This window comes from Microcaecilia unicolor, chromosome 10 (genome assembly GCF_901765095.1).
Source record: "Microcaecilia unicolor chromosome 10, aMicUni1.1, whole genome shotgun sequence".
Taxonomy (NCBI): Eukaryota; Metazoa; Chordata; class Amphibia; order Gymnophiona; family Siphonopidae; genus Microcaecilia; species Microcaecilia unicolor.
In genome coordinates this window covers 115,251,284-115,276,348 of record NC_044040.1, presented here as the reverse complement: position 1 = coordinate 115,276,348, position 25,065 = coordinate 115,251,284, and the positions used below count along the sequence as shown (strand labels likewise).

The following is a 25,065-nucleotide window of genomic DNA, read 5'->3' as shown; positions in this document are numbered from 1 at the left end:
GAGTTATTGTTTGGCAAAATTTGGTGTCTCAGGGGCTATAACAACAATCCATCAGCAAGGCAGTTCATTGCTGCTTATAGAAAAATGCTTATGCATAATGATCTACAAGATATTCTCCAAAATAAACTGCCTGCCACTGAAAACTGTTCCCATTTTAACTGTATCAAGCAATTACATAGCCGAAGTAACACCCTCAGCATCAGTCCTTAACAATTCTATGAGTAGACACAGCCTCATTGATCCTGTTGAAAGTGTAATAGCAGACTATGATTACACCTATATCCCAAGACCTGACCATCTGACCATGTGTTCAGAAAACATTCTTGTATATATTGCTGGATTTGTTGTTTTTAAGTTGCAAACATCTCTACATTGTGATCCCTGCATAAACGCTTTGAGTAATGAAAGTGGCAGCACACTGTATTCATTGATAACACAGAAAAGTACAGGTCACCTTATTTTTCCCTCAACAGATGTTATTGAAATTTGTATGAAGTCTGAACATTATTTTTAGATGCTATGTCTTCAATCCAGCTAGCCCAGCAGTTTCCCTTTCTTGAGTTTCTTGTTTTGAAATAGTGCAGTCTGTGTTAACAAGCTTCTCAAACAGAACTATCTTCTCTGTTTTGTCAGGTCACGTGTATGAATACGATCCAGTAGAAAATCATGTGCTTTTGTTTTAAAGCTGTGTCAGAAAAATATTTGCAAGTACGATTTTTTTATGCGGGGAAACAATACACTGCCAAAATACAAAATAGCAAGCAGCACAGTATTAGTCGCCAAGTTTATACAAAGTTGATTAATTTCAGTAGAAAATAAATCTATTGGCTGCCTGCTATGTGAATATTCCATCACTGTTTAATTATTGCTACCAAGTATTACATATTTAGGGCATATGCTTTAAACATAGATTGTTTAAATTTGTTTATCTAGACCTTACAAGCACATGGCAAAACCAAAGTGTAGTTAAACAATTGGTATAAACTGTGTTGTTTATGATTTTACTTGTTATGAAATGCTTTGAGTCCTACTGATCTGTACATCTGTTGTGTTATTTTGGAAACAGTCAGGTGGGCTTATAGGGAGGGAGGGGAGTACAGGAGAGGAAGGGTTCTTGGGGTATGTTCTCTGTAAAAGTTTTTATTGTGCCGTGTAGGATGGTTTACTGTTTTTTTCTTGTTCTGTATGAAGCTTATCAACCAACATGTTTTGCTTTTAATAAAGATGATTAAAACATAAAAAATAAGTTTTGGATGTTACTGAATTCTATTATTCTGTCTCAGTGTATTTTCAGTTTTGGCACAGTATGAGCCATCACAAGAACAAAATATAAGAAAACCAATGGGTTGCATTAGGGGCTTATAGCCCAATTAGTTATGTTTCAACAAATAGATCTGTTTGACAGAAAATATTTGTATTATTTTGACTTATAAACCACTTGTCCCTGAAACATGCTCAAACAACAGAATAATCCATTTGTGTATCTAAAAGATAAAACTTCTACAAAACAGATGACGATGTGATTCCATGTGCCCCAATGAAAGCAGTTTAATTCTACTTCCATTTAATTTCAATATATTCCATCATCTTTATAACACCAGGCTTCCCAAGGCAGATTACAACATTTAAGATGAACCCATCAGGAAACAGGATATCCTCACTGAAATTTGGCCCTCTGTATTGTATACAGTGTATTTAATTAATTTTTAGTGTAGAAAAATGAGCACAAAATACAGAGTTTAAAATTGCTGTTTCTACCAGCTATAATATTTTAAAGCTAAAAACTGTCCAATAAGTGGAAAAAAAAAAACAACAAAACTTTTGTCCTCCACCTTTTAAGGCACTGCCTATCCAACTGAAGCAGCTTTAGATTTGTTACAGATGGACCAACAATAAAAAAAATGACAATGTGGATGCAGCAGCTCATAGGTTTGCTTGCTTTGTTTTGAGTGAATGGAGATGGCTGTGCTGGAAAGGAAAGACTGTCCTAATTGGCTTCTTTGTTTACAGTGGACTAGATATAAGTACATAAGTACATAAGTAATGCCATACTGGGAAAAGACCAAGGGTCCATCGAGCCCAGCATCCTGTCCACGACAGCGGCCAATCCAGGCCAAGGGCACCTGGCAAGCTTCCCAAACGTACAAACATTCTATACATGTTATTCCTGGAATTTTGGAGTTTTCCAAGTCCGTTTAGTAGCGGTTTATGGACTTGTCCTTTAGGAAACCGTCCAACCCCTTTTTAAACTCTGCTAAGCTAACTGCCTTCACCACTTTCTCCGGCAACGAATTCCAGAGTTTAATTACACGTTGGGTGAAGAAAAATTTTCTCTGATTTGTTTTAAATTTACTACACTGTAGTTTCATCGCATGCCCCCTAGTCCTAGTATTTTTGGAAAGCGTGAACAGACGCTTCACATCCACCTGTTCCACTCCACTCATTATTTTATATACCTCTATCATGTCTCCCCTCAGCCGTCTCTTCTCCAAGCTGTATAGCCCTAGCCTCCTTAGTCTTTCTTCATAGGGAAGTCGTCCCATCCCCGCTATCATTTTAGTCGCCCTTCGCTGCACCTTTTCCAATTCTACTATATCTTTCTTGAGATGCGGCGACCAGAATTGAACACAATACTCAAGGTGCGGTCGCACCATGGAGCGATACAACGGCATTATAACATCCTCACACCTGTTTTCCATACCTTTCCTGATAATACCCAACATTCTATTCGCTTTCTTAGCCGCAGCAGCACACTGAGCAGAAGGTTTCAGTGTGTTCTCGACGACGACACCCAGATCCCTTTCTTGGTCCGTAACTCCTAACGTGGAACCTTGCATGACGTAGCTATAATTCGGGTTCTTTTTTCCCACATGCATCACCTTGCACTTGCTCACATTAAACATCATCTGCCATTTAGCCGCCCAGTCTCCCAGTCTGGTAAGGTCCTCTTGTAATTTTTCACAATCCTGTCGCGATTTAACGACTTTGAATAACTTTGTGTCATCAGCAAATTTAATTACCTCGCTAGTTACGCCCATCTCTAAATCATTTATAAATATATTAAAAAGCAGCGGTCCTAGCACGGACCCCTGAGGAACCCCACTAACTACCCTTCTCCATTGTGAATACTGCCCATTTAACCCCACTCTCTGTTTCCTATCCTTCAACCAGTTTTTAATCCACAATAGGACATTTCCTCCTATCCCATGACCCTCCAATTTCCTCTATAGCCTTTCATGAGGTACCTTGTCAAACGCCTTTTGAAAATCCAGATACACAATATCAACCGACTCCCCTTTGTCCACATGTTTGTTCACTCCTTCAAAGAATTGAAGTAAATTGGTCAGGCAAGATTTCCCCACACAAAAGCCATGCTGACTTGGTCTCAGTAATCCATGTCCTCGGATGTGCTCTGTAATTTTGTTTTTGATAATAGCCTCTACCATTTTCCCCGGCACCGACGTCAGACTCACCGGTCTATAATTTCCCGGATCTCCCCTGGAGCCTTTTTTAAAAATGGGCGTTACATTGGCCACCCTCCAATCTTCCGGTACCACGCTTGATTTTAAGGATAAGTTGCATATCACTAGCAGTAGCTCCGCAAGCTCGTTTTTCAGTTCTATCAGTACTCTAGGATGAATACCATCCGGTCAAGGAGATTTGCTACTCTTCAGTTTGCCGAACTGCCCCCTTACGTCCTCCAGGTTTACCGTGAAGTCAGTAAGTTTCTCCAACTCGTCCGCTTGAAATACCATTTCCGACACCGGTATCCCACCCAAATCTTCCTCGGTGAAGACCGAAGCAAAGAATTCATTCAGTCTCTCCGCTACGTCTTTGTCTTCCTTGATCGCCCCTTTTACCCCTCGGTCATCCAGCGGCCCAACCGATTCTTTTGCCGGCTTCCTGCTTTTAATATAGACTCACTTCCACTCCTGCCTATTAAACCTCCTTGGGTATGCCTATGTGTTGTCCATCTGTAAAAAGTCGAAAGCTGTTCCAGTTGGATAGGCAGTGCCTTAAAAGGTTGAGGACAAAATATTTTTATTTATTTTTCTTACTTATCTGATAACCTTTTAATTTATTTGAAAGCTTCCCATATGAAGATATAAATATAAAAATTGAATATCACTAAAACAACTTAAAAACTATTATAGCTGGTAGAAACAGCAGTTTTATTTTATGCTTATTTTTCTACACTGTTCTATACAATACAGATGGCCAAGTTTCAGTGAGGATATCCTGTTTCTTGATGGGTTCATCTTAACTGTTGTTGTAATCTGCCTTGGGAAGCCTAGGGCTAGGTTTACTAAGCGGTGCTATGGGCACGTTAGCGTTTTTAGGTTTAATAATTTTTATTGATGAATGCAGAGAGAAAACAATTCCATGTTAAACAAGATAACTCAGGCAGTTAACATTGCAAACCTGTACTAATACAGCAAAACTGCTATCATCAATTTTTCTTTTTTGTTTCTCCCCCCACCCTCCCCTCCCCCCTCCGTATTACTATATTAATTATCAATGGCATATGTATGCAAAATAACTATTATCAATAAATCTGCCTGTGGTTTTTGGAATGTATCAACTAGCAACCTGAACATTATGCAACAAAATTTAAAAATAAATATAAATCACTGGTGCCATTCTGTGTGCTTAGTTTTTATTCCATTGCTCTGCTATACTGTGGCTCTGCCAGTCAGCAAGTTATCACCCACTTAGCAGGAGAATCACATCGCATCTGTATGGTGCCACTATCTCCATCCTACTCTCATTAACTACCCCTCTCCCCAATTATACCTACCCCCTCTTCCCTCCCCCCCCTTACCACCCCCTCCCACGGTATCTTCCAGAATCAACCCACCTATAAACCATGCTCTCTTCCGACAAAGTCAGAGGGAATTTAGTACCAGACTTCTACCTCTTGTATGTAGCGACTGAATGTATGGGCTCCAAATGTCCAAAAAAGACTTCCTCCTCCTAGAGGAGCCTCTGACTCCCCGGCGTTCACAAAGCATCAGCTCGTGAAATCTATTTCTCCAGTGCCAGAAGTCCGGGAGGGTACCGCCCACCCATTGACAGAGTAGCAACCTCTTACCAACCAGACAGGCCTTACGAACCAGGTGTTTCCCAGATGTACTCAAGACAAAAGCCTCGTGTCTATCCAGCAGTACACCCATCGGAGAACATATAATCCTAGAGCCCAGCAGAAATGACAGATATTTCAAAACAGCCATCCAAAAGCGCTTTACCTGAAAGCATTCCCACAAACAGTGGAACAGAGAGCCCGGCACTCTCCCACACTTTTCACACAATGGGTCTTCCACCCCTCCCATCTGAAAAAGCTGAGTTTTTGTGAGATACGCTCTATGAAGAATTCGGTATTGACATTCACGGAGGCCCGCATTAGCAGTCATCTCCGGGATCCGAGACGTCAGTGTATCAAAATCTAAGGATAACCCCGGCCTGGCCAAGTCTTTAGCCCACCTCATCCTGATTAACTCTCTGTCCTTCTGAAGTGGCAATTTCCCTAATATCTTGTACAACTTTGAGACTGAAAGTCGATCCGTGCCTACTCTGTCTAAAAACTGTCTCATCCGATGGCAATGTCTGCCTCTCAAAGCTTCCAAATCTAGGGACCGCACATAGTGTGCTACTTGTTGGTAGGCAAAAATGTTGTTCATATCATAGCCAATACCTAGAGCTCCCAGATTTAACAGCCTCCCTTGCTCATTTAACAGATGTTCCAGACGACTGATACCTAAGTGCCCCCAGACCCGAAATGTCCCATTTTCCATCCCCGGCCTGAAAGACAAATTACCACAGATGGGCAACATATCCGACGTGTGAATCGATAAGCCCCAAATACCCATCAACTCTCTCCAGAGAGACCGCAAAGATGTCAACAGCAGACTATTCCGCAGGTGTTCCGGAACCCTTGCCCTGGGTGCTTGTATTAGAAAATAGAAGTGACAAGGGGCAAAAAACTGGCCCTCAATTGTACGGGGTGTATAATCTTCCCGGTCAAAAAACCAGTCACCAAAATACCTCAGTAAACATGCCCTGTTATACCTTTTCAGGTCTGGTAAGCCCAGCCCTCCCTCCTGCCAGTGGCCCATCAACAGAGGCAGCGACAGTTTGGCCTTTCCCCCCCCCCCCCCCCCAACAATACCTTCTAAGCAAGCGATATAGGACCTTAAAATCTCGGCGGTAGATAAGAATGGGCAATAACCTTATACAATAAAGCCACCTGGGGAATTCCACCATCCGAAATAACTGAATGCGCCCATAGAGTGTAAGAGGCAAAGTCCCCCAACTCTTCAGCCGTGCCTCCATAGCCTCCAGCAATCGATTCACATTCAGTCCTTATATCTCAGTCGAGTTCATAGACAGCCAAACCCCCAGACAACAAAACGAGCTGTGCGCCCACCGGAGCGGAAAAGTCTGCCCCCATTCCCTCTTCTGTTCCTCTGAGAAGGCCAGTGCCAAAGATTTCATATAGTTAAGCTTGAACCCTGCATAATCGCCAAACTCCTGAAAAAGTTCTAACAAAGCTGGGAGTGACTGGGAGGGTTGTGTCAAATGCACCAATAAGTCATCCGCAAAAGCAGACACCAAAAACCGCGACACCCCTATCGGTACTCCCCTGATCTCTGGATGGGTTTGTATCGCTCTAACCAAGGGGTCTAAGGACAACACAAATAATAAAGGAGAAAGCGGACACCCCTGCCTGGTGCTTCGAAAGATGTTAAATGAGCGGGAACAAACCCCATTTACCCAGACATGTGCCTTAGGTTCCAGATACAACACCTTAATCGCATCTAGAAAGGGCCCCTGGATACCATATTGCTTCAAAGTCTCAAACAGATAGTGCCAGTTCACTCGGTCAAAAGCTTTCTCCGCGTCAAAACTGACTAACAGAGACGCCAGACGCTTATGTTGTACCGTCTCTAAAGAGGCCAATATAGCACGGAGATTCCGATCCGCAGTCCTTCCCTTTACAAAACCCACTTGAGCGTCTTCTACCAACTCCGGAAGTACCCGAGCCAACCGATTTGCCAAAATCTTAGCATACAATTTGGCATCCACATTAAGGAGGGAAATTGGTCTATACGATCCAGGATCTTCCTTGTCCTTACCTGCCTTCGGGATAACCACAATCTGGGCCACCTTCATCGTTTCCGGTACATTCTGTTCCTTGACCATAGAATTAAACAAGGCCAAAAGCGGTCTCTTAAGATTGTCATAGAACTGCTTGTAAAACTCCATACGGTAGCCATCCATGCCTGGGGTTTTATGAGAAGCGCTTTGCTGCAATGCTAGCATAAGATCTCCCTCCACAATTGGGCTATTTAGCCTCTGCAACTGCTGAGGGGACAATTTAGGGAGCGCTACCGATTCTAAAAACATTTCAGCATTCAGCCCCTCATCTGCAGACCTAGCATATAAAGTCTCAAAGAACTGGCCAAAACGGTCTGCTATGCTCTGATCTGTTCTCAATACCTGCCCATTTAAAGCTTTCAGTTGCAAAACTCTGGAAGTCCCCCTTTTACTCCGTACCATGTTCGCTAACAATCTCCCTGCCTTGTTACTATACTGGAATAGTTTATATTTATAATAAAACTGGGACTTGACTGATCTCTGATGCAACAATTCATTAAGTTCTTTCTGTACGCCCAAAAGCAGTGACCTATTCTCTTCAGTAGCTGTCCGACCATATATCTTCCTGTATTTGCGAACCTGCAATTCTAACCTCAATATCTCCCTATCTCGGATTCGCCGAGCTCTAGCACAATAAGAAATAATATCCCCTCGTAAGACAGCTTTCTCTGTTTCCCAAAAAAGGATTGGCTGCTGTCTGTGAATATCATTATTAACCTCATGGTCAGCCATCTTTTCCGTTAGAAATATTTGGAATCTCTGATCTCCAACTAGATCTAAGGGATATCTCCAGAGTCGCATACCACCCCCCTGCATGGGTCTCCACCAACTCAGCCAAATGAGAGCATGATCTGAGACCCCGTATGGACCAATCTCGGCACGCTCCATCTGCGAAAACAACGAGCTCGAGACAAACAAGTAATCTATGCGAGATTGAGATGCATGGACTCTAGAGAGGTGAGTAAAGTCCCTGTCCGATGGGTGTAAAACACGCCAGACATCCACAAGATCCAATGCCTCACAAAGCAGGGATAAGGCCTGAGCACCCCCTCCTGAACTCCCAGCACCAGAGTTTGATCTATCCAGCCGGGGATCAGCCACTAGGTTAAAATCCCCTCCCATGATAATATTCCTTCCTTTGAACTTGGTTAAGTGAGATATCAACCCCTGAAAAAACTTTTTATCAAACACATTTGGAGCATACACATTACATAGTATCAATTGCTGGCCCTCAATCTCCATCTGTGCTACAATATAACGGCCCTCCACATTCCGGAACGTGGAGGTAACCTTTACTTGTAAACCTTTCCTAAAGAGAATTAGTACTCCTGCCTTCCGTCCCACTGCTGGTGCCTCTAGCAATGAACCCACCCATCCTGTCTTGAATTTTAAATGTTCCCCTGATGACAGATGCGTCTCCTGCAATAGAGCTATATCCACTTGCTGTCTTTTCAGCACCTGAAGCACCTTTGTCCTCTTAATAGGGGACGAAACTCCCCCAATATTCCAAGAGACAATTCTAAGTGACCCCAGTGCACCAGAAATCTAATATCACCATGAAAAAGGTTATACATCTGCAAAACTGGAGAGAACCCCCCCCAGCCCATGGGGTCCTCTCCTTCAATCCCCTCCGACTCTTTCAGATACCTCTCTCCCCCTCCTATCCCCCTCCCCCCTTCCCTACCCCCCCTCCCCCCTTCCCCACCCTTGAACTTCCCCACAATGCTATTGTGGCTTAGGTCATGTGAGCTCCCCCCCACAACACTTCATCTATCTGCTACCCAATATAATACTTTCTTAGAGGGCCCCCCTCCCTCCCATAGCGCAGTCTGGACCCGCAGCTTTAGGTAACGTGACAGACCCCTGTCTCCTGGACTTCAGGATCCCACCATCAGGTTGACTAGCACTAATTATAACACAATGCTGCTATCTCTGAAAGTGTAGGTCCTATGTCTCAACCAAACAATTAACTGGAGAAACATTAACAATAAATACAATAAATGCATGTGAGCCCTTGCTGCCCTTCCATGGTCCGTGGTCCATTACCACTTTCTTGGTCATCAAGGTATCCAACCTTATCTCCACCGCACAGTATGCATACTCCAATGGAACTCTTAGGGATCCGCATCCGCAATGTTCCATTGAATCTTCCTCATCTGTCTGTTACAAATGGGCCCACTGCACCCAGGGCTCGTTTTTCCAACTGCATAACTTCCACCAGTTCTCAGTCCAAAAAGAGAGAAAAAAAGAAGAAAACTGGAAAACCAAAACACTTCTGTGCTGTTCAGCTCCACTGCCGTCTCCAGGCACCCTCATACTCAGCGCTCCTCCAACAACCCATTATACTCCAACTCATGCTGGTCTTTCAGCTTCCAAATCTCACTTCACGAATTTCAGAGCCTCTGTCGCCGATGAAAACATGGTCTGCTTCCCATCATGCCAGATCTTTAAGCGTGCCGGGTATAACAAAGCAAACTGTATTTTCCTTGCAAATAACAGTTGACATACCTCCCGGAAAGCTCGCCGTTGCAACGACACCCCAGCCGAGAAATCTTGGAAGCAACGTACCGTAGCGTTCTCATATTGTACAGTCCCAGCTTTTCTGAAGGCTCTGAAAATTTCTTGCTTATGAGCAAAGTTGAGTACTTTAAAGATGACCACTCGGGGGCGCAGGTCCTTCGAATTTCCAGGCCCCAACCGGTGAGCTCGCTCCACTCTTAAGGGCCCAGCCAAGGATTGTAATTTCAAAGTTTTAGGGAGCCAGCTTTCCAAGAAATCTCTCAGTTCAGAATCTTTAATCTTTTCAGTCAGACCTACCAGTCTGATGTTACTCCTGCGGGCCCGATTCTCCAGATCTTCCAGCTTACTTTCTAGTTTGTCCACTTTGCTCTGCAAGTCCAGCTGTGTGACCTCATGCTGCTGGACTCTATCCTCCACATCTGAGAGCCTCTGCTTATAAAGGGAGAACTCTGATTGAATATTCTCCAGTTTAGCATCGATACCTCCCAGCTGCTCTGTTATCTTCTCTAGCTTGGTGTCCACCGAGGTGCCCAACATGGCTGAGACCTCTGCCGCAACTTCTGCTGCCCACACGGAGCTGATCGATTTCGGGCCTTCTCCCTCTCTGTCCGCCATCTTTGCTTCAGCCGCGCGGCTCCGTGTGGCGTCTTTCTTCGCCGATTTTGCAGCCATCACCTGCTTCGTTTGTCTCGCGCTTTACCTCCAGCGATGCTCCGCGCAATCCGCTCTCCCTGAGTATATTTCCCACGTTTTGAGATGGCAATTGTAAAGTTTTTAAGCTTATACTCGCGTGAGGGAGGCGGGAGCTCAGCACGACAACATCCGCTCTCTAGCCATGCATCACGTGACCCCACATTAGCGTTTTTAATGTGTGTAAATGGTTTATGCGTGTTAAATGCTAACGCTTCCATAGAAATGTATAGGTGCGTTAGCGTTTAACGCACCTTAAATTTATAGGCGCATTAAAAACGCTAACACACCTTAGTAAACATACCCCCTAGTGTTATAAAAATGGAATATATTGAAATTAAATGGAAGTAAAATTAGACTCTCCTTTCATTGGGGCACATGGAATCACATCTTCACTTCTTCTGTTTTGTAGTAGAAGTTTACATTTTAGATACACAAATGGGATAATTCTGTTTTGAGCATGTTTCAGGGAGAAGTGGTTTTATAAATCAAAATCAAAATATTTTTTTTCATGCAGATCTCTTTTGTTTAAGCATAACTAAATGGGCTATAGGCCCCTAATGCAGTCCATTGATTTTCTTATATTTTGTTCTTCTGATGACTTGTACTGTCACAATAACGGGAAGGAACAACTTTGTAATTAAAGATGAGAAAGATCAAAACTACTATACAATCTTAAATTTTCATCTAAAAAACATAAATACCATTCTACAAGAACACTTGAAAAACTTAGGTCCCCCTTATACTTATAAAATTTGTGTATAAGGATGTGCTCATCATATGTTTTCAAAGGACAATCACAGATGCCAAGATCTTCTAGAGTTGTCCAGGCTTTTAATCACAGCACATCTCTACTGATATAAAGTGATGCCTCCAAGTGCCACCCTTTATAATGTTACTTCTGTGCAAAAAAGTAATGCTTTAACTTAGCGTTTGCGGTTCAGAAATGGGTCTCAACATGGGCCATGTTTCGCCAAGGCTGTTTCAAGACACCCATCAATTAACATTTGAAATTTAAATCATGTGAAAGTGTCCCTGAAAACAAAATATGAAACTTAAAAAACTTGTGCATTTAACTTATGAATTCAAACTAACTTTGCGAAGGCTACCTAAAGCTAACCAGCTAACACAAAATGTCCTCACCCCATACCTTGGCTGTCAACTGAAATGCAGATGCTCAACGAAACTGGAAGAGGCACGGCTCCATTTAAACTTTGGAGATATCTAGAAAATAATTTGTTGTTCAAAAGATTTTGAAATGGAGTCTATTTGGATATTGCATGAACTGGTGTCATTTGAAGATGAATGTGCAATGGTTCCTTCAATGTCAATAAAATTGTTATCAAGTAAAGGGGACAATACTCATAAACAGAGGAGTTGGATATAGGCGTATGTACTAGCTTTAACTCATCTTTTAGTATGACTAGGTTATATATATTGCTCAAGGAGCTACTTCATTAGTAGCATCCATATTGCCATGGTTGAAACTGATAGAATCAATAATAAGGGGGAGGGGGAGAGGGAGGTTGGGCTAGCGGGGAAGGGAGAAAATTGCTAAAAAGGTTGATGACGGACTTTAATGTTTTATTTCTACTTTGAATGTTTTGATGTTGGCATTTTTGTGTATGCCGGATTCTGGATGTATTTTATTTGTGTTTGTCATCAATAAAAATGTTGAAACATAAACTTTGGAGACGTCACTGTCCCCGAAGTGAATACATTTTCAAAATGAACCATCAAAGTTAGTTTGACTTCATAAGTTAAATGCACATGTTTTTTAAGTTTAATGTTTTGTTTTCAGGGACGCTTTCACATGATTTAAATTTGAAAAGTTAATTGATGGGTGTTTTGAAACAGCCTCAGCGAAACATGGCCCCTGTCGAGATTCATTTCTCAACCGCAAAAGCTAAGTGAAAGCAATACTTATTACTTTTTTGCACAGAAGTAACATTATAAAGGGTGGCACTTGGAGGCATCACTTTATATCAATAGAGATGTGCTGTGATTAAAAGCCTGGACAACTCTTGAAGATCTTGGCATCTGTGATTGTCCTTTGAAAACATATGAGCATGTTCTTATACATAAATTGTATAAGTATAAGGGGGACCTAAGTTTATTAAGTGTTCTTGTACAATAGTATTTGTGTTTTTTAGATGAGAATTTAACATTGTGTAGTATGACTTATACTTTGCCAAAACTGAAAACTCTTATCTCCTCTATCTGGTCTATCATAAAAGGAGCTCATTGTGAACACTTTCCACCCTAAAAGGTTGTTTTGTGGCTGTACATGAGGAATTGTGATATTGAATAAATACGTATATGTTTTTATTCTTAGTCATGCATCCAAATGTTATATAATCCTTTCAAGAAAGTAATTTAATCGTTTAACTTAATAGTGGAACATAACCACAGAGGCACGGTATGGTTGAATTTTCAATATGGTAACACTAGAGCCCAGCTAAGGTTATTTTGAGTTAGTCTTTACTGGGCCAAACTTGCTTTCCTTGTGCTATCACCATCCAGCTGGGTAGGCAGTGTCTTAAAAGGTGGAGGACAAATGATAAAAAAAAAAATATTTACATCCCACATTATCCCAAGCAAACTCAGGTTCAATGTGTCTTACATTTGAAAATACAGTTAGACAGAACAATAGAATTCAGCTATATCATGGGAGCAAGTAGATGGGTTTGTCTGAAACATTTAAGGAAGTTGAGATTTGCATATATACCCAACTGCTCACTTGGGCTAACTCATTTAAATTAAAACTTAATACAGAGAAGACTCATTGCCTTATTCTTTCCTCTCCCTTTAACAGATTCAGACCTGCTACCTTAAACGCACCTGGCCTTGTCCTGCCCATCTCTGAGAGTCTACGAATACTGGGAGTCATTGTTGACCAAAACTTAACACTGTTGGATCATACCAACTCAACCACCAAGAAAGTATTCTTCTCTCTCTGGAAACTAAAACGATTAAAGCCTTATTTCCCAAGAAGAGTATTTTGTAATTTAGTCCAATCACTAGTCTTAAGCCGAATCGATTACTGTAATGGCATATACGCAGGGTGCAGAGACCTACTTCTCAAAAAAACTACAAACTGCCCAAAACACAGTGGCTCGACTAATCTTTGGTGCATCAAACTTCAAAAGTTCCAGACCACTTCGTGAGAAATTACACTGGAGCGAATAACTTTTAAAATTTGCACCCTAGTCCATAAGATCCTCTATGGAGCAGCTCCAGCATACATGGATGCCCTACCAGCTTATTTTTGAAAGAGAAAGACACCCATATTTCGACCCAAATCGGGAGATGGGCGTCCGTTTCCCGTGGGTGCCCAAATCGGTATAATCGAAACCCGATTTTTGGCGTCCTCAACTGCAGTCTGTCACGGAGATGAACAAAGATCATGGGGGTGTGTCGGAGGTGTGGCGAAGGCGGGACTGGGGCGTGGTTATCGGCCGAGGAGAGATGGGCATCTTTAGCTGATAATCGAAACAAGAAGGGCGTTTTTTACGAGAATTTGGTCTGCTTTATTTGGACCCTTTTTTTTTCAGGTCCAAGTCCCAAAAAAGTGCCCCAACTGACCAGAAGACCACTGGAGGGAATCGGGGATGACCTCCCCTGACTCCCCCAGTGGTCACTAACCCCCTCCCACCAAAAAAAACCCACTTTACAAACTTTTTTTCCCAGCCTGTATGCCAGCCTCAAATGCCATACCCACCTCCATGACAGCAGAATGTGTTCTATCCTCTGACAGCCTTTCCCTGGTTCTGATGTGGGTCTCGGGTGAATGTGACACCTTTTCTGTTAAGGGCACTGCAAAGTCACATCAGCAATGCATTGTGGTGGGTGTAGGGTATTGGGCTCCGTGATTTCACTAGCTTGTGTTAAATGCTCACGATGTTGGTAGGCTCCCATGGTGCTTTTCCCTCTGCTTACTGGGTCAGAGTGTGCCCTGTTTTGTTTCCGGTAGTCCATGAGGTAGTGGCCATTTGTGTAAGACACTTTTAGATCCCTTTCATGTGTTAGCCACGTTACAGCACTTAGTTTTTACCTTGAATGTTGCTGAAAAAGGGCATTATACACCATTCTGCCAGCTCGGACCTACTGCTAATCTCATTACCAGCGAGATTCGTTGCCAATGGGGCACAACCTCTGATTTGCAGTTAACTGTGAGTAAAGGTGCTTATTCAAATAAAGGTCGTTTTCAGCGAGATTAGTTGTCAGGTGTGAACTGCTGTGCCAAGGTTATACACCAGCAACAAGTCCTATCCCTGGAGCACTTTTAGTGGGTACTGCAGTGCACTTCAGGCAGGCAGACCCAGGCCCATCCCCCCCACCCGTAACACTTGTGGTGGTCAATGGGAGGCCTCTAAAACCTACTGTACCCACATGTAGTTGCCCCTTCACCCCTAAGAGCTATGGTAGTGTTGTACATTTGTCCCTCCCATGACCAAATGGCTTGGATTGGGACGTTTTTGAGCTGGCGTTTTTAGTTTCCATTATCGCAAAAAAAAAAAAAAAACGCCCATCTCAGAAGGGACCAAATCCATGGCATTTGGTCCGTCCAAACCATATTTTCAAAATGAAAGATAGACACCCATTTTTTCGATAATGCGGTCTGTTCCGCCTCTTCACATACCCGTTTTCGGACATAGACGCCCATAGAGATGGGCGTTCGCATTCGATTATGCCCCTCCTAGTCAACTTGCCACCGAGGAATTCGTTTAGATCTTCTCGTTCATACTTAAACCTCCATTACCCTGCGAGTTCTGATCTCAAGTATAAAACCACATAAGCTTCCACCTTTTCCTATATCAGCACTCTTGTGGAATGCATTGCCTAAATCTGTAAAAACGGTTCAAGAAGTCTCTCAAGACCTACTTATTTGGGCAAGCTTACCCTACAGATCCCATCCTGCCTCCATGATTCCTGGACTCCAACTCCTATGAAGACCTTGTGAACTTAACTACTTTCTCGTAACCCTGTACCTTTACGCCACCCATATCACTTTCAATTTATTGTACTTTACTGTTTGTTTACTAAATGTTGTAAGCCACATTGAGCCTGCCAGCGGTGGGAAACTATGAGGTATAAATGATATAAATAATAAATAATTTAGAAGTCTGTCCTTTAATTGTGCTGCATGTTCAGAAATCATTGCCATAAGTAGAGACAGTTATTCAAACATTATCACATGCACAGAACAGGCATCCAAACACACACTGCAAAAGTAAACAACAACTTCTACAGAGTACATCCAAAATTTAATTTTTATTTTCTCATTTCCATCTTCCAAAATTCTAGACAGAAGATGTACAGATCAGCAGGACCCAAAGCAGTCCAAAACAAGTAAAGTCAGAAACAACACAGTTTATACCTAATTGTTCAACCACTCTTAGGATTCACCTTTGGGTTTAAAAAACAAAACTGTGTGCATGTAAGGACTGGATCAGTGGCGTAGGAAGGGGGGGGGGGGGCGGTCCGCCCCGGGTGCACGCTGCTGGGGGGGTGGGGTCGGCTCCGCTGGTTCCCTGCTCCCTCTGTCCCTGAACAGGTTACTTCCTGTTCCGGGGCAGAGAGAGCAAGGAACCAGAGGAGCCGACTCAGCTCCCAGCGACGTGCACTCGGGGGCGGACCGGCCCTCTCGCCCGCCCCTCGCTTCCTAATTAAAGTAAGAATGCACTCCGAGGGGGGGTGTGCGCAGCGGCGACCCGCCCCGGGTGTCAGCCGCCCCTCGCTACGGCACTGGACTGGATAAATAAAATTAAAACAAAGCCCTTAATAAACTTGCTAGCAATAATGAAACAGTGATGGAATATTCACATAGCAAGCAGCCTGAGCCAACAGATTTCCACTGAACATAATTAAAGCAGCCTGAGCCAACAGATTTCCACTGAACATAATTAACTTTCCCAATGAATAGTAAGCCGCGCGACAATGCCAACACACCCATTCAAAGTGAATGGGCTGTGTCGGCATTAGCGGGCAGATTAGTAAACAGGGGGGGTGTATGAACTTGGCAGCTAATAGTGTGCTGAATTGGACAATGTTGGCACATTTAGACTGACTCTGGGCAGAACTTCTGCATGAAGGAAGCCCTTCCCTCATTATTCAATACCCCCCTGTGAAATAGTAGTAATAAAAAAAGGCAAGTGCATTTTTATAATATAGCACTGCATTCCACAAAACAAAAGGAGCAAGTTCCCACATGCCATCTTTTTCTTTGATGTAGGCACAGGAATAAAATATGTTGAAACCCGGGAGCATTTAACTTAATTAATTATTTTTTAATTGTACTTACAAATAGTAAATCTTATTGTTAAGCACCTGGTTCTCATAACATGATGAAAAACATCTCTGCAGGCATACTGGGAGTCCCTATAACCAGCACCTCCAAATGACACAATGATTTATAATTTAGAACTAATAACTACTATAACCGATGAAACCAATACTTTCTCTGTTTACATCGGTATGCTGCACAAGCTGGCACGTTTGAAAATATAAGTGAAATCAAATAAAAATGCTACCAACAATAAAGAATGACAACGCAGCAACTCATAGGTTTGCTTGCTTTTGTTTTGGGTGAACGGAAATGACGGCTGCGCGAAGGAGATGGAAAGGGAGAGTTACCTAATTGAAATCATCTTTTTGACGTCACGCACTGTTCTCAATGTTGCCGTATCCCTGTTTGTTGTCCCCTATTTATTTCGTCATTCGTTGTGAGTTGAAATGTGCTGCTATCATGTTTTCTGATAAATTCATTTTGCTACTTATCGTAACCTTACGCTTCTTCTTGGTGATAAATGGGGGTAAGCTTAAATTTTTTTTTATATGGTGAGTTTTCCCCATGAGTGTTGTTTTTGAAGGTAACTGTTCTTCCAAATTTAAGATTTCAAACGTGCCCGGATAATGTAATAAACATGTTTGATACTTGAATAGCAGAATTAGTTTAACAAGTTGGTAGGAAGGCTGCAAAAGATCTAAAGCAGAGTGAAAGAAGGAAGTAAGCAAATACCAAGTAACTTACCTGCTGTTATCCGACCTCCCTCCCTGCATACCCCACTTTTTCGTCCTTTCTCTCCAGGAAAAGCCCGAGATGCTAAGTTTTTCTCATTAGAAACGTCTGGCATTCGTTTGAAGGGTATTTTACTTTCATACTCTTTGAACCTCTTCCCTCAATTATTAAAGTCTCAGTTCCAGTACACTGATTCTGAACTTCAGTAGGAGGAAATTTAAGCACGCCTTCCTATGTGCTGCCTCTCCCTTGCCCCATTCCTTTTCGCTGTACCTAAGTGCTCTGAACAAGGGTTACCATATGATTGGGTTTCTGTGGACATGGCCTCATTTCCAGGGCACTGTCCGGTGTCCAGGCGGTTTTCTTAATTTTTATTCTAACCGGTTTTCTGACAAAGCAACGCACAGTCGCAGACACACACAAACGCGCCAGTCTTGATCTACTGGTGTGCGGACCAATGGGAAGTGAGAGGGAAGGGAACCCAGCATCAGCACCCGGAGGTGAGTACATAATCGCCCCTCTGAGTTCCATGACCCCCTCCTCCCTCCCTCCTTCCACTCGCGTCCAAGTTCCACGGCCCCCCTCTCCTCCGAGTTCCAACACCCCGAGTTCCATGCCCCCCTACCTCCCTCCCGTCCGAGTTCCACGCCCCCCTCTCCTCCGAGTTCTACCGTCCCGAGCTTCCCTCTCTCTCTCTGTGGCCTCCAAGTGCAAGCAGGACGTGTGCGGCTGCCCCTCTGCTTCGTAAGTGCCGGCTGTTCTTTAAAACTTTTTACCTCCTGGGCCACCGGCAACAGTGAAGTCGAGCAGGCACGGCATGGCGTTCACACTACCTTTGCTTCTGTTTCAGCTGTGCCTCTGGTCCCGTCCTCATTTCCTGTTTGCGGAAGGGCATAAACAGGGCAAATATGCATGTATATTTTAAGCATCAACTATATCCTGGTATTTGTTCGAATACAGATCGACTAAAATATACAAATACCACACAAAGGATCTGCTGTCAGCAAATGACAAAAAACTACCTGCAAGTGAAACTATATTAAAACCACTTGCAGGTAGTTTTTTGTCATTTGCTGACAGCAGATCCTTTGTGTGGTATTTGTATATTTTAAGCACCACCATTGACACCAGCCAAAGACCTGGTGTTTATTTATTTGGATTTATTTACAGCTTTTTTGAAGGAATTCACTCAAAGCAATGTACAGCATAACTGCTCTCAGCTAGATTGCTTATAAAAACTTGTGTAAATTCTACAATTTATGCAGATACTTTTGCATGCCAACCTTCAAACTATACACCATCACATTTAAGGCCATTTCATAATGTAGATAGAAGAATACTGGCATTCATGTGCATCTGTGTACAGATGCATGCTGTTATTCTTTTTTTTTTTTTTTTTTAATTTATCATTTTACTTAATTACATTCACATTTATCACATAAATGTAAGGAAATACAGAAATTAATATAAAAAGGAAAACATTTTCTCTCAACAATATATATTTACATAATTGTCCACAATTGGAAGATCCAAGATCAGGAAAACAATCTTAAAGAAAATAAGAAAAACTCAAAATGGTTAATCTTACACTTCACACTTTCTGAGGGAGGAAGGTTAATCGGTTATTGCAGCCGGTACAGTGGTAACTGAAGGAAGTTGCTGCAGAGGAGTCTTCATCTGTTTCCAAAAACTCTCATAATTTCTTAGGTTCAAACAAATAAGTAATAAGGAAATAAAACACTTACAAGGGAATTGCGCTAGGAAGGTCCCACCTAGGGCAATGATTCCTGGCTTAAAAGCCAAGACCTCACACCTCCCAGTCTGCGATTCCCTTGATGTGTCAGGAAATATATGCATCTTTGAACCCAAAAAACTATCAACCATGTATCGGAAATACAATTTCAAAACATTGTTCCTATCTAAATCAAAGACAAAAGTCACTAATAATAACTCTATCTATAACTTCTGAATTTTCCAAAATGTCAGTTAAACTTACATCTCTTTTCTCTGATAAAGAAGATTTTAAAGGAAATATAATTTTAGTCACCAAAAGGTGGCTATCAGAAGGTATTAGCTAAGTATCAGAGAAATATTTCTTCAAGAATTCAGTAGCTGATATATAGGATATTATAGGTAAATTTATCATTCTCAAGTTATTTTCCCTTAATTGGTTCTCCAGAAATTCCAGTTTTTACAAGAAAGATAACTATTCTTCATTACCAAATTATCTGATTTTCATAGAGAAGCCATTTCCGTAATCAAAGTCTCTATTTTTACATCTTGGACTTCCACTTTGTTAGATAAGTATTAATATAAATTCTTTAACTCACATAGTGAAAAATTTTAAACATCTGAAGAACAGTTATTCACATTCTGCTGCAGGTCCTATAGTACGTCCATTATGACATTATTGGCTTCACCAAGTCCAATTTCTCCACAGAAACCGCTCCAGATATCTTCGGGGGGAAGAGCTCACTTTCCAATCCTCCAGTTGGTTTATTATCATCCGAGTCGATGCTGTGCCAGGATCTCCTCGGGTCACATGAAAATCCTAACCCACTTTGGGCATTTCCATTATTGACCTCCATAGCGAAGCATTACTATTTCCGGGTCTTAGAGGGGTCGTGCTAACAGGGGGACTCAAAGTCACTCCCTCCACTGAGATTCGGCAATAAAGCCTTGCTGTTCCCCGAAGCAAGAACCGATATCCCTGACGTTATGACCCCGAATCTCTCCAAAATAGACTGAGAAGTGGTGGGAACCCCAGCCGTGTTTGAGGAGGACAGCACCACAGCTTTGCCTTTTCTTTTCCCCATTCTCTGGGGAGCGCGCCCTCTTCTTCAGGCATTCTGGTGTAAAACGGGAACTCAACTAGCGTACGTCCTCCCTCAACGCCATCTTGGATCCTCCAGGTTGGGACACTCTGAGGCATATTTTCAAAGCACTTTGGGAGGCTAAGTTCCATATGTTTCTATGGAACTTTGGGAGGCTAAGTGCTTTGAAAATAAGCCTCTCTTTGTCTGGTTTCTCCTCAGAGGCCTGTCTGATATGTGTAACCCTACAGCATAGCCCTCTGAGTCATTGAAACACGGAAGCCCCTCCACCACTTACAAGGTGGTGTCCCTTCGGAGGGGGCATGCTGGTATTCTAATCATTTACATCTGCACTTAAATGTTGGCACTCACCTTATAGAATTACCCTCATAATGCATTTTAGACAAATTTCACCTGTGTGCAAGTTTAAACACTCAGCAATCCTAAGTCTATTCTTTCCCTTGCTTAGCATTATCTGTGACTTTATCTTAACTTCCAAAATTCCCAACTTTTGCTTTAGAGATTTTCCCCCAATTCTAAACTTGCACATACAATATATAGAATAGTGCCAGTTACGTGTGTAAATGTAATAGCTGCTAATTGCCATTAACAACCAAAAATTGGCTTTAATAGGTGTAAACTGGCACTAATTCGCAATTGCACACAATACTACTCTAAGTTGGTATTCTAAAAATCAGGGGCGTAGCCAGACTGAGGTGGGAGGGAGGGGGTCAGATCCCAAAGTGTGGGGAGGGGGCACATTTTGGTCCACCTCCCCGCAACCCCCTCCCCACTGCTGCTGCTGCTCCCCACCACCGCTGGAAATACCTTGGCTGATGGGGGATCCCCAACCCCCGTCAGCTGAAGCACCGTCGCCTCTGCCGCTGCACATACCTTGGCTGCCAGGAGTCCGCAACCCCACCCCCCCAGCTGAAGCACCACCACTGCCGCACATACCTTGGCTGCCGGGGGTCCCTAACCCCCACCAGCTGAAATGTTTGTCCAGCACTGGTCTCCGCCGCATTGCCTGCCCTGCTCTCTCTTCCTCTCGCATCCTGCATGCTCGTTTTAATGAAACTGAGCATGTGCGAAGTGCCTACTTTCCTTTATAGAATAGGCATCAAATAGGTGTTTTCATAGTACCTAAAACTAGGCACCCTCTTATAGAGTTACCCTCGTGCTATAAATGTTAGTCAGGACAGTAAACTTTGGTTTTCAAGCAGTTTTTGGATTGGAGCTGTTTATAAGTTATATGACTTGGTTATTTGGATGTTCCTGAAGATAACAGGCCTTAGCTATAGTTGAAAACATACTTGAGCCTTGGATATATTCAGAGCAAGCACACTGATACAACAGCTAGAAACATTTAAAGCATCTTAGATTTTGATAAGGATTGGATTATGAATAGCTTCTTTAAGAATATTTCAAGTGAGTTTATTTATGGAAGATACTATATTAGGACATGTTTATCCACTCCTACCCTAGCTGAGATAATATTCAAGCACCTTTTTGACCTCATGTGCAACTGTCTTTAATTATATTATAACTTCTGTTACTCTCTATCTATATGTTCCATCTTTGCTTCCACCCTGTGCTGTCTATTCAAATGTTTTATTGTGTATTGTGTTGACACTGTAATGTAGCATACTTTCCCTGTCATCTATACCAGACCAGGTTGTATCCTTCCACCAGCAAAAGGAGACAGAGAAAGTAGTTCCAAGTAATTTGCCCCTTAATGGCATTGTGCTGCCTGGAATGTTCAGTATTTTCTCTGTCTCCTAGTGGATGATCGACAGATCATACAGCTCCTCTTGGTGGCGGGCAGCTCCTGTCCCAGTTTATTCTGGGTGATAGTAGAGCCAGGGGTGTGCTGGTAGCCATGTTTGGCTATAGTTAGATGATACTCAGTGGTCCTGGGTCCCTCATCTGCCAGCTAAGGTGATATCCAGTGACCCTGGTTCCCTCTCCTCCCCTACCTCCCCTGCTGGTCTTTCTAGCGGGGTGATGGTTGAATATGGAATAGAGCACTGTTATCTGCCCTGTAGGGCTCTTTTCCTTCGGTTGGAGGCAAGTATTTCTGAGTTTCATCAGCCTCTGAGGTAAGCCTTGCACCTTTGATCCGTCATTTCTCAAGTTTCTGTGGCAGGTGTTTCAGGCTGCAGCCACAGGCGGTGCCTTTTCGGTTTTGTCAGCGCTGGTGTTTGGTCACAGTCCCTTTCACACTATTTTAAGACAGTTCGACTGCTGGCGACTCTGTTGCTCCCTGCAGTGTCTCTGTGGGGCCTTCTTCTGGGACGCCTCAGCTCTTGGGGATAGGGACCTTTCGTTCTGTCTCCGGATGACATGTTTTGGTTGCATATGCAGGACTGCATGGTACCTGTTCCCTCGACTTCCCCTCGACCGGTGTGCTTTTGTGTTCCCACTGCCTAGCCTGGTGATGCCTCCTTTATCTGTGGGGTCAAGGCCTGAGCTTACTCTTGTTCTTTCCAGCTCTGCTTGTGAGCTTGGTTTTTGTATCTGTGCACAGTTCCCTAGCTTGTATTTTGCAGACAGCAGCTCTCATGGGGCTGCAGTGTCTGTTTGCATTTGTACAGGGGGTCTGAGCTCCCCTTTGGGTACAGAGATACCTTATTTCCTTTTCTGGACACTCCTTGCTTTTCTGCTCTGTGCAACGAGTACAACTTCTGTATGGTCTATTTTTGCCTTTAGCTCCGTGTCTGCCTGGTGGGGTGCACCTTAAATGTGGGTAGCTTGCCCAACTAAAGCGTCTGGCTGAGAATTTTCTTTTCTTCAGGGTAGACTTTCTTCTTCTTTACTTGTTTTTCTGGTTGGTGTGCCTTTACATTGCTGCCCGTTGACAAGGCTTCGTGTTGTCCTCTTGGCAGGCTGGAGTGGATTCAGACATGCTACCTATAGATTCTTCTCTTCCAGTTTGAGGCGCTTCTGCCATTGCGGGTTTGGCGCTCCCTCCTTTTACATACATAGTAGATGACGGCAGAAAAAGACCTGCACGGTCCATCTAGTCTGCCCAACAAGATAAACTCATGTGTTCTACTTCTTGTGTATACCTTACATTGATTTGTATCTGCCATTTCCATATCATCAAGCTGATCAATCCATAGACTGGTGGGTTGTGTCCATCTACCAGCAGGTGGAGATAGAGAGCAAACTTTTGCCTCCCTATATGTGGTCATGTGCTGCCGGAAACTCCTCAGTATGTTCTCTATCTCAGCAGGTGGTGGTCACACACAGCAGCAGCTCTGGCTAGGCCTCCAAGCCTAATCCTTAGGTTTTGTTGAGGCCTGGGGTTGAGGGCTCTTTTGAGCAAGTGCAAACCTGGTGGTGCCAGGTCCCTCCTTTTCTCCCCCCTCCCGCTGGCTCCGTTTAAAAAAAAAAAAAAAAAAAATTTTTAAACGTCTTTAAAGGCGTTTAATTCGACGTTTCTTTAAACGTTCATTGCAGCTACTCACTGGGACACCAGTTCGTTACAGCTCGGAGCGGCAAGCAGGTAATTTTACCTTTTTATAGCGGGCAGGGGGTTCCCCGATTCTTCTCCTCGTGGCAATGGCGTCGGAGGGCGAGGGCGCATAGGGTCGCTCCCCGGATCGCTGGAGCGCTTCTAGAGGGGATGCGGGGGTTTTACAACCTGATTCGCCCTTGATGGGTGATAGTTTAGTGACCGATGAATGTCCCGGTCGTTCCTCCGGCGTGGCGGTTTTTTCCCGCCATAAACGCCCATCCCCCGCTCCTCGCCTCCGCCATCTTGGCCGGCCACGCGGCTCGGACGGCTTCTTCGGGGCCGCCCTTGAGGTTGGAGACATTAATGCCATGAACGCCCTTAATTTGGGCGACGGCACAAAAGCGGCTAAAGTTAAGCGCCGTTCTTCCCGCGCGGCTCCTTCATGGAGTTTCGCGCCGGACGCCATTTTGGATGCGCAGCATGTCTCTCCCCCGCTATTGCGAGCGCCGGTTGAGAGTGCGTCTAGGGCTGTTGCCCAGGCTGCGGAAGTGCACAGTCTGGGGGGTTTCTCCCCCGAGTTTGTTTTGCTGCTGCATCAGGCTTTCCTCATGCAAAACGCTGCCCCTGCTCCCTCTTCTGATAAAGAGGTTGAGGTTCCCAGAGGTAAACGCCCTCGGGTTGATTTCCAGGCCTTGGAGGACTTTTGTCTCCTCCGATGTAGATGAGGGCAGCGTGTCTGAGGTCTCCCAACGATCCTTTGCGGATTCCTTGGAGGAGATAGATCCCCGCTCGGATGGAGCGGATGACCCCTCTGCAGCGCGGCTTTTTAGCCCAGAGGATTTGCCCAACCTGTTGTTACAGGCCATGGACACTTTGAAGATTTCCTCTCCGGAGGACGTCTCTCCCTCAGCCCCTGTTGGCTCTGCCATTATGCTGGGGACGAAGCGCCCGCCTAGAACCTTCCACGTGCATGATGCCATGCACACCTTAATTGCGGCTCAATGGGATGTCCCGGAAACGAGCCTTAAAGTGGCTAGGGCTATGTCCCGCCTCTATCCTTTGGCTGTGAGTGAACGTGAGGCCTATCTGTGGCCTACCGTGGATTCTTTAATCACTGCGGTGACTAAGAAAACGGCGTTGCCGGTGGAAGGTGGCACGGCCCTAAAGGACGCCCAAGACAGAAGATTGGAGGCGGCCTTAAGGTCGTCCTTTGAGGCAGCTGCTTTAGGTTTGCAGGCCTCAGTTTGCGGCTCCTATGTGGCCAGGGCGTGCCGGACTATGGTGCAGCGGGCTTCCCCCTCGGATCATTCCTTGAGGGCTGATTGGCCGGCCCTGGAATCGGGCTTAGCCTATTTGGCAGACTTGCTGTATGATGTCTGGAGAGCCTCAGCTAAAGGCATGGCTCA

At 43.8% G+C, this 25,065-nt stretch overlaps 2 protein-coding genes across 3 annotated transcripts in view; one reads left to right on the top strand and one right to left on the bottom strand.

Moving 5' to 3' along the window:
* The window catches only part of CEP19 (centrosomal protein 19), a 118,804-nt gene extending 100,618 nt beyond the window's left edge, over positions 1-18,186 (bottom strand). Inside the window, exon 1 of one of the 2 annotated variants that reach the window (XM_030216219.1) lies at positions 18,163-18,186. The gene's annotated coding sequence lies outside the window, so the exon portion shown is untranslated. Of the gene's footprint in view, positions 1-17,398; positions 17,646-18,162 lie in introns of those variants that run through there. The other variant, XM_030216218.1, reaches the window with a different exon arrangement.
* The window catches only part of PIGX (phosphatidylinositol glycan anchor biosynthesis class X), a 369,667-nt gene continuing 361,687 nt past the window's right edge, over positions 17,086-25,065 (top strand). The window contains exon 1 of the mRNA XM_030216215.1: positions 17,086-17,180. Within this exon, the coding sequence (XP_030072075.1) occupies positions 17,114-17,180 (67 nt within the window). The 5' untranslated portion in view covers positions 17,086-17,113. The remainder of the gene's footprint in view (positions 17,181-25,065) is intronic.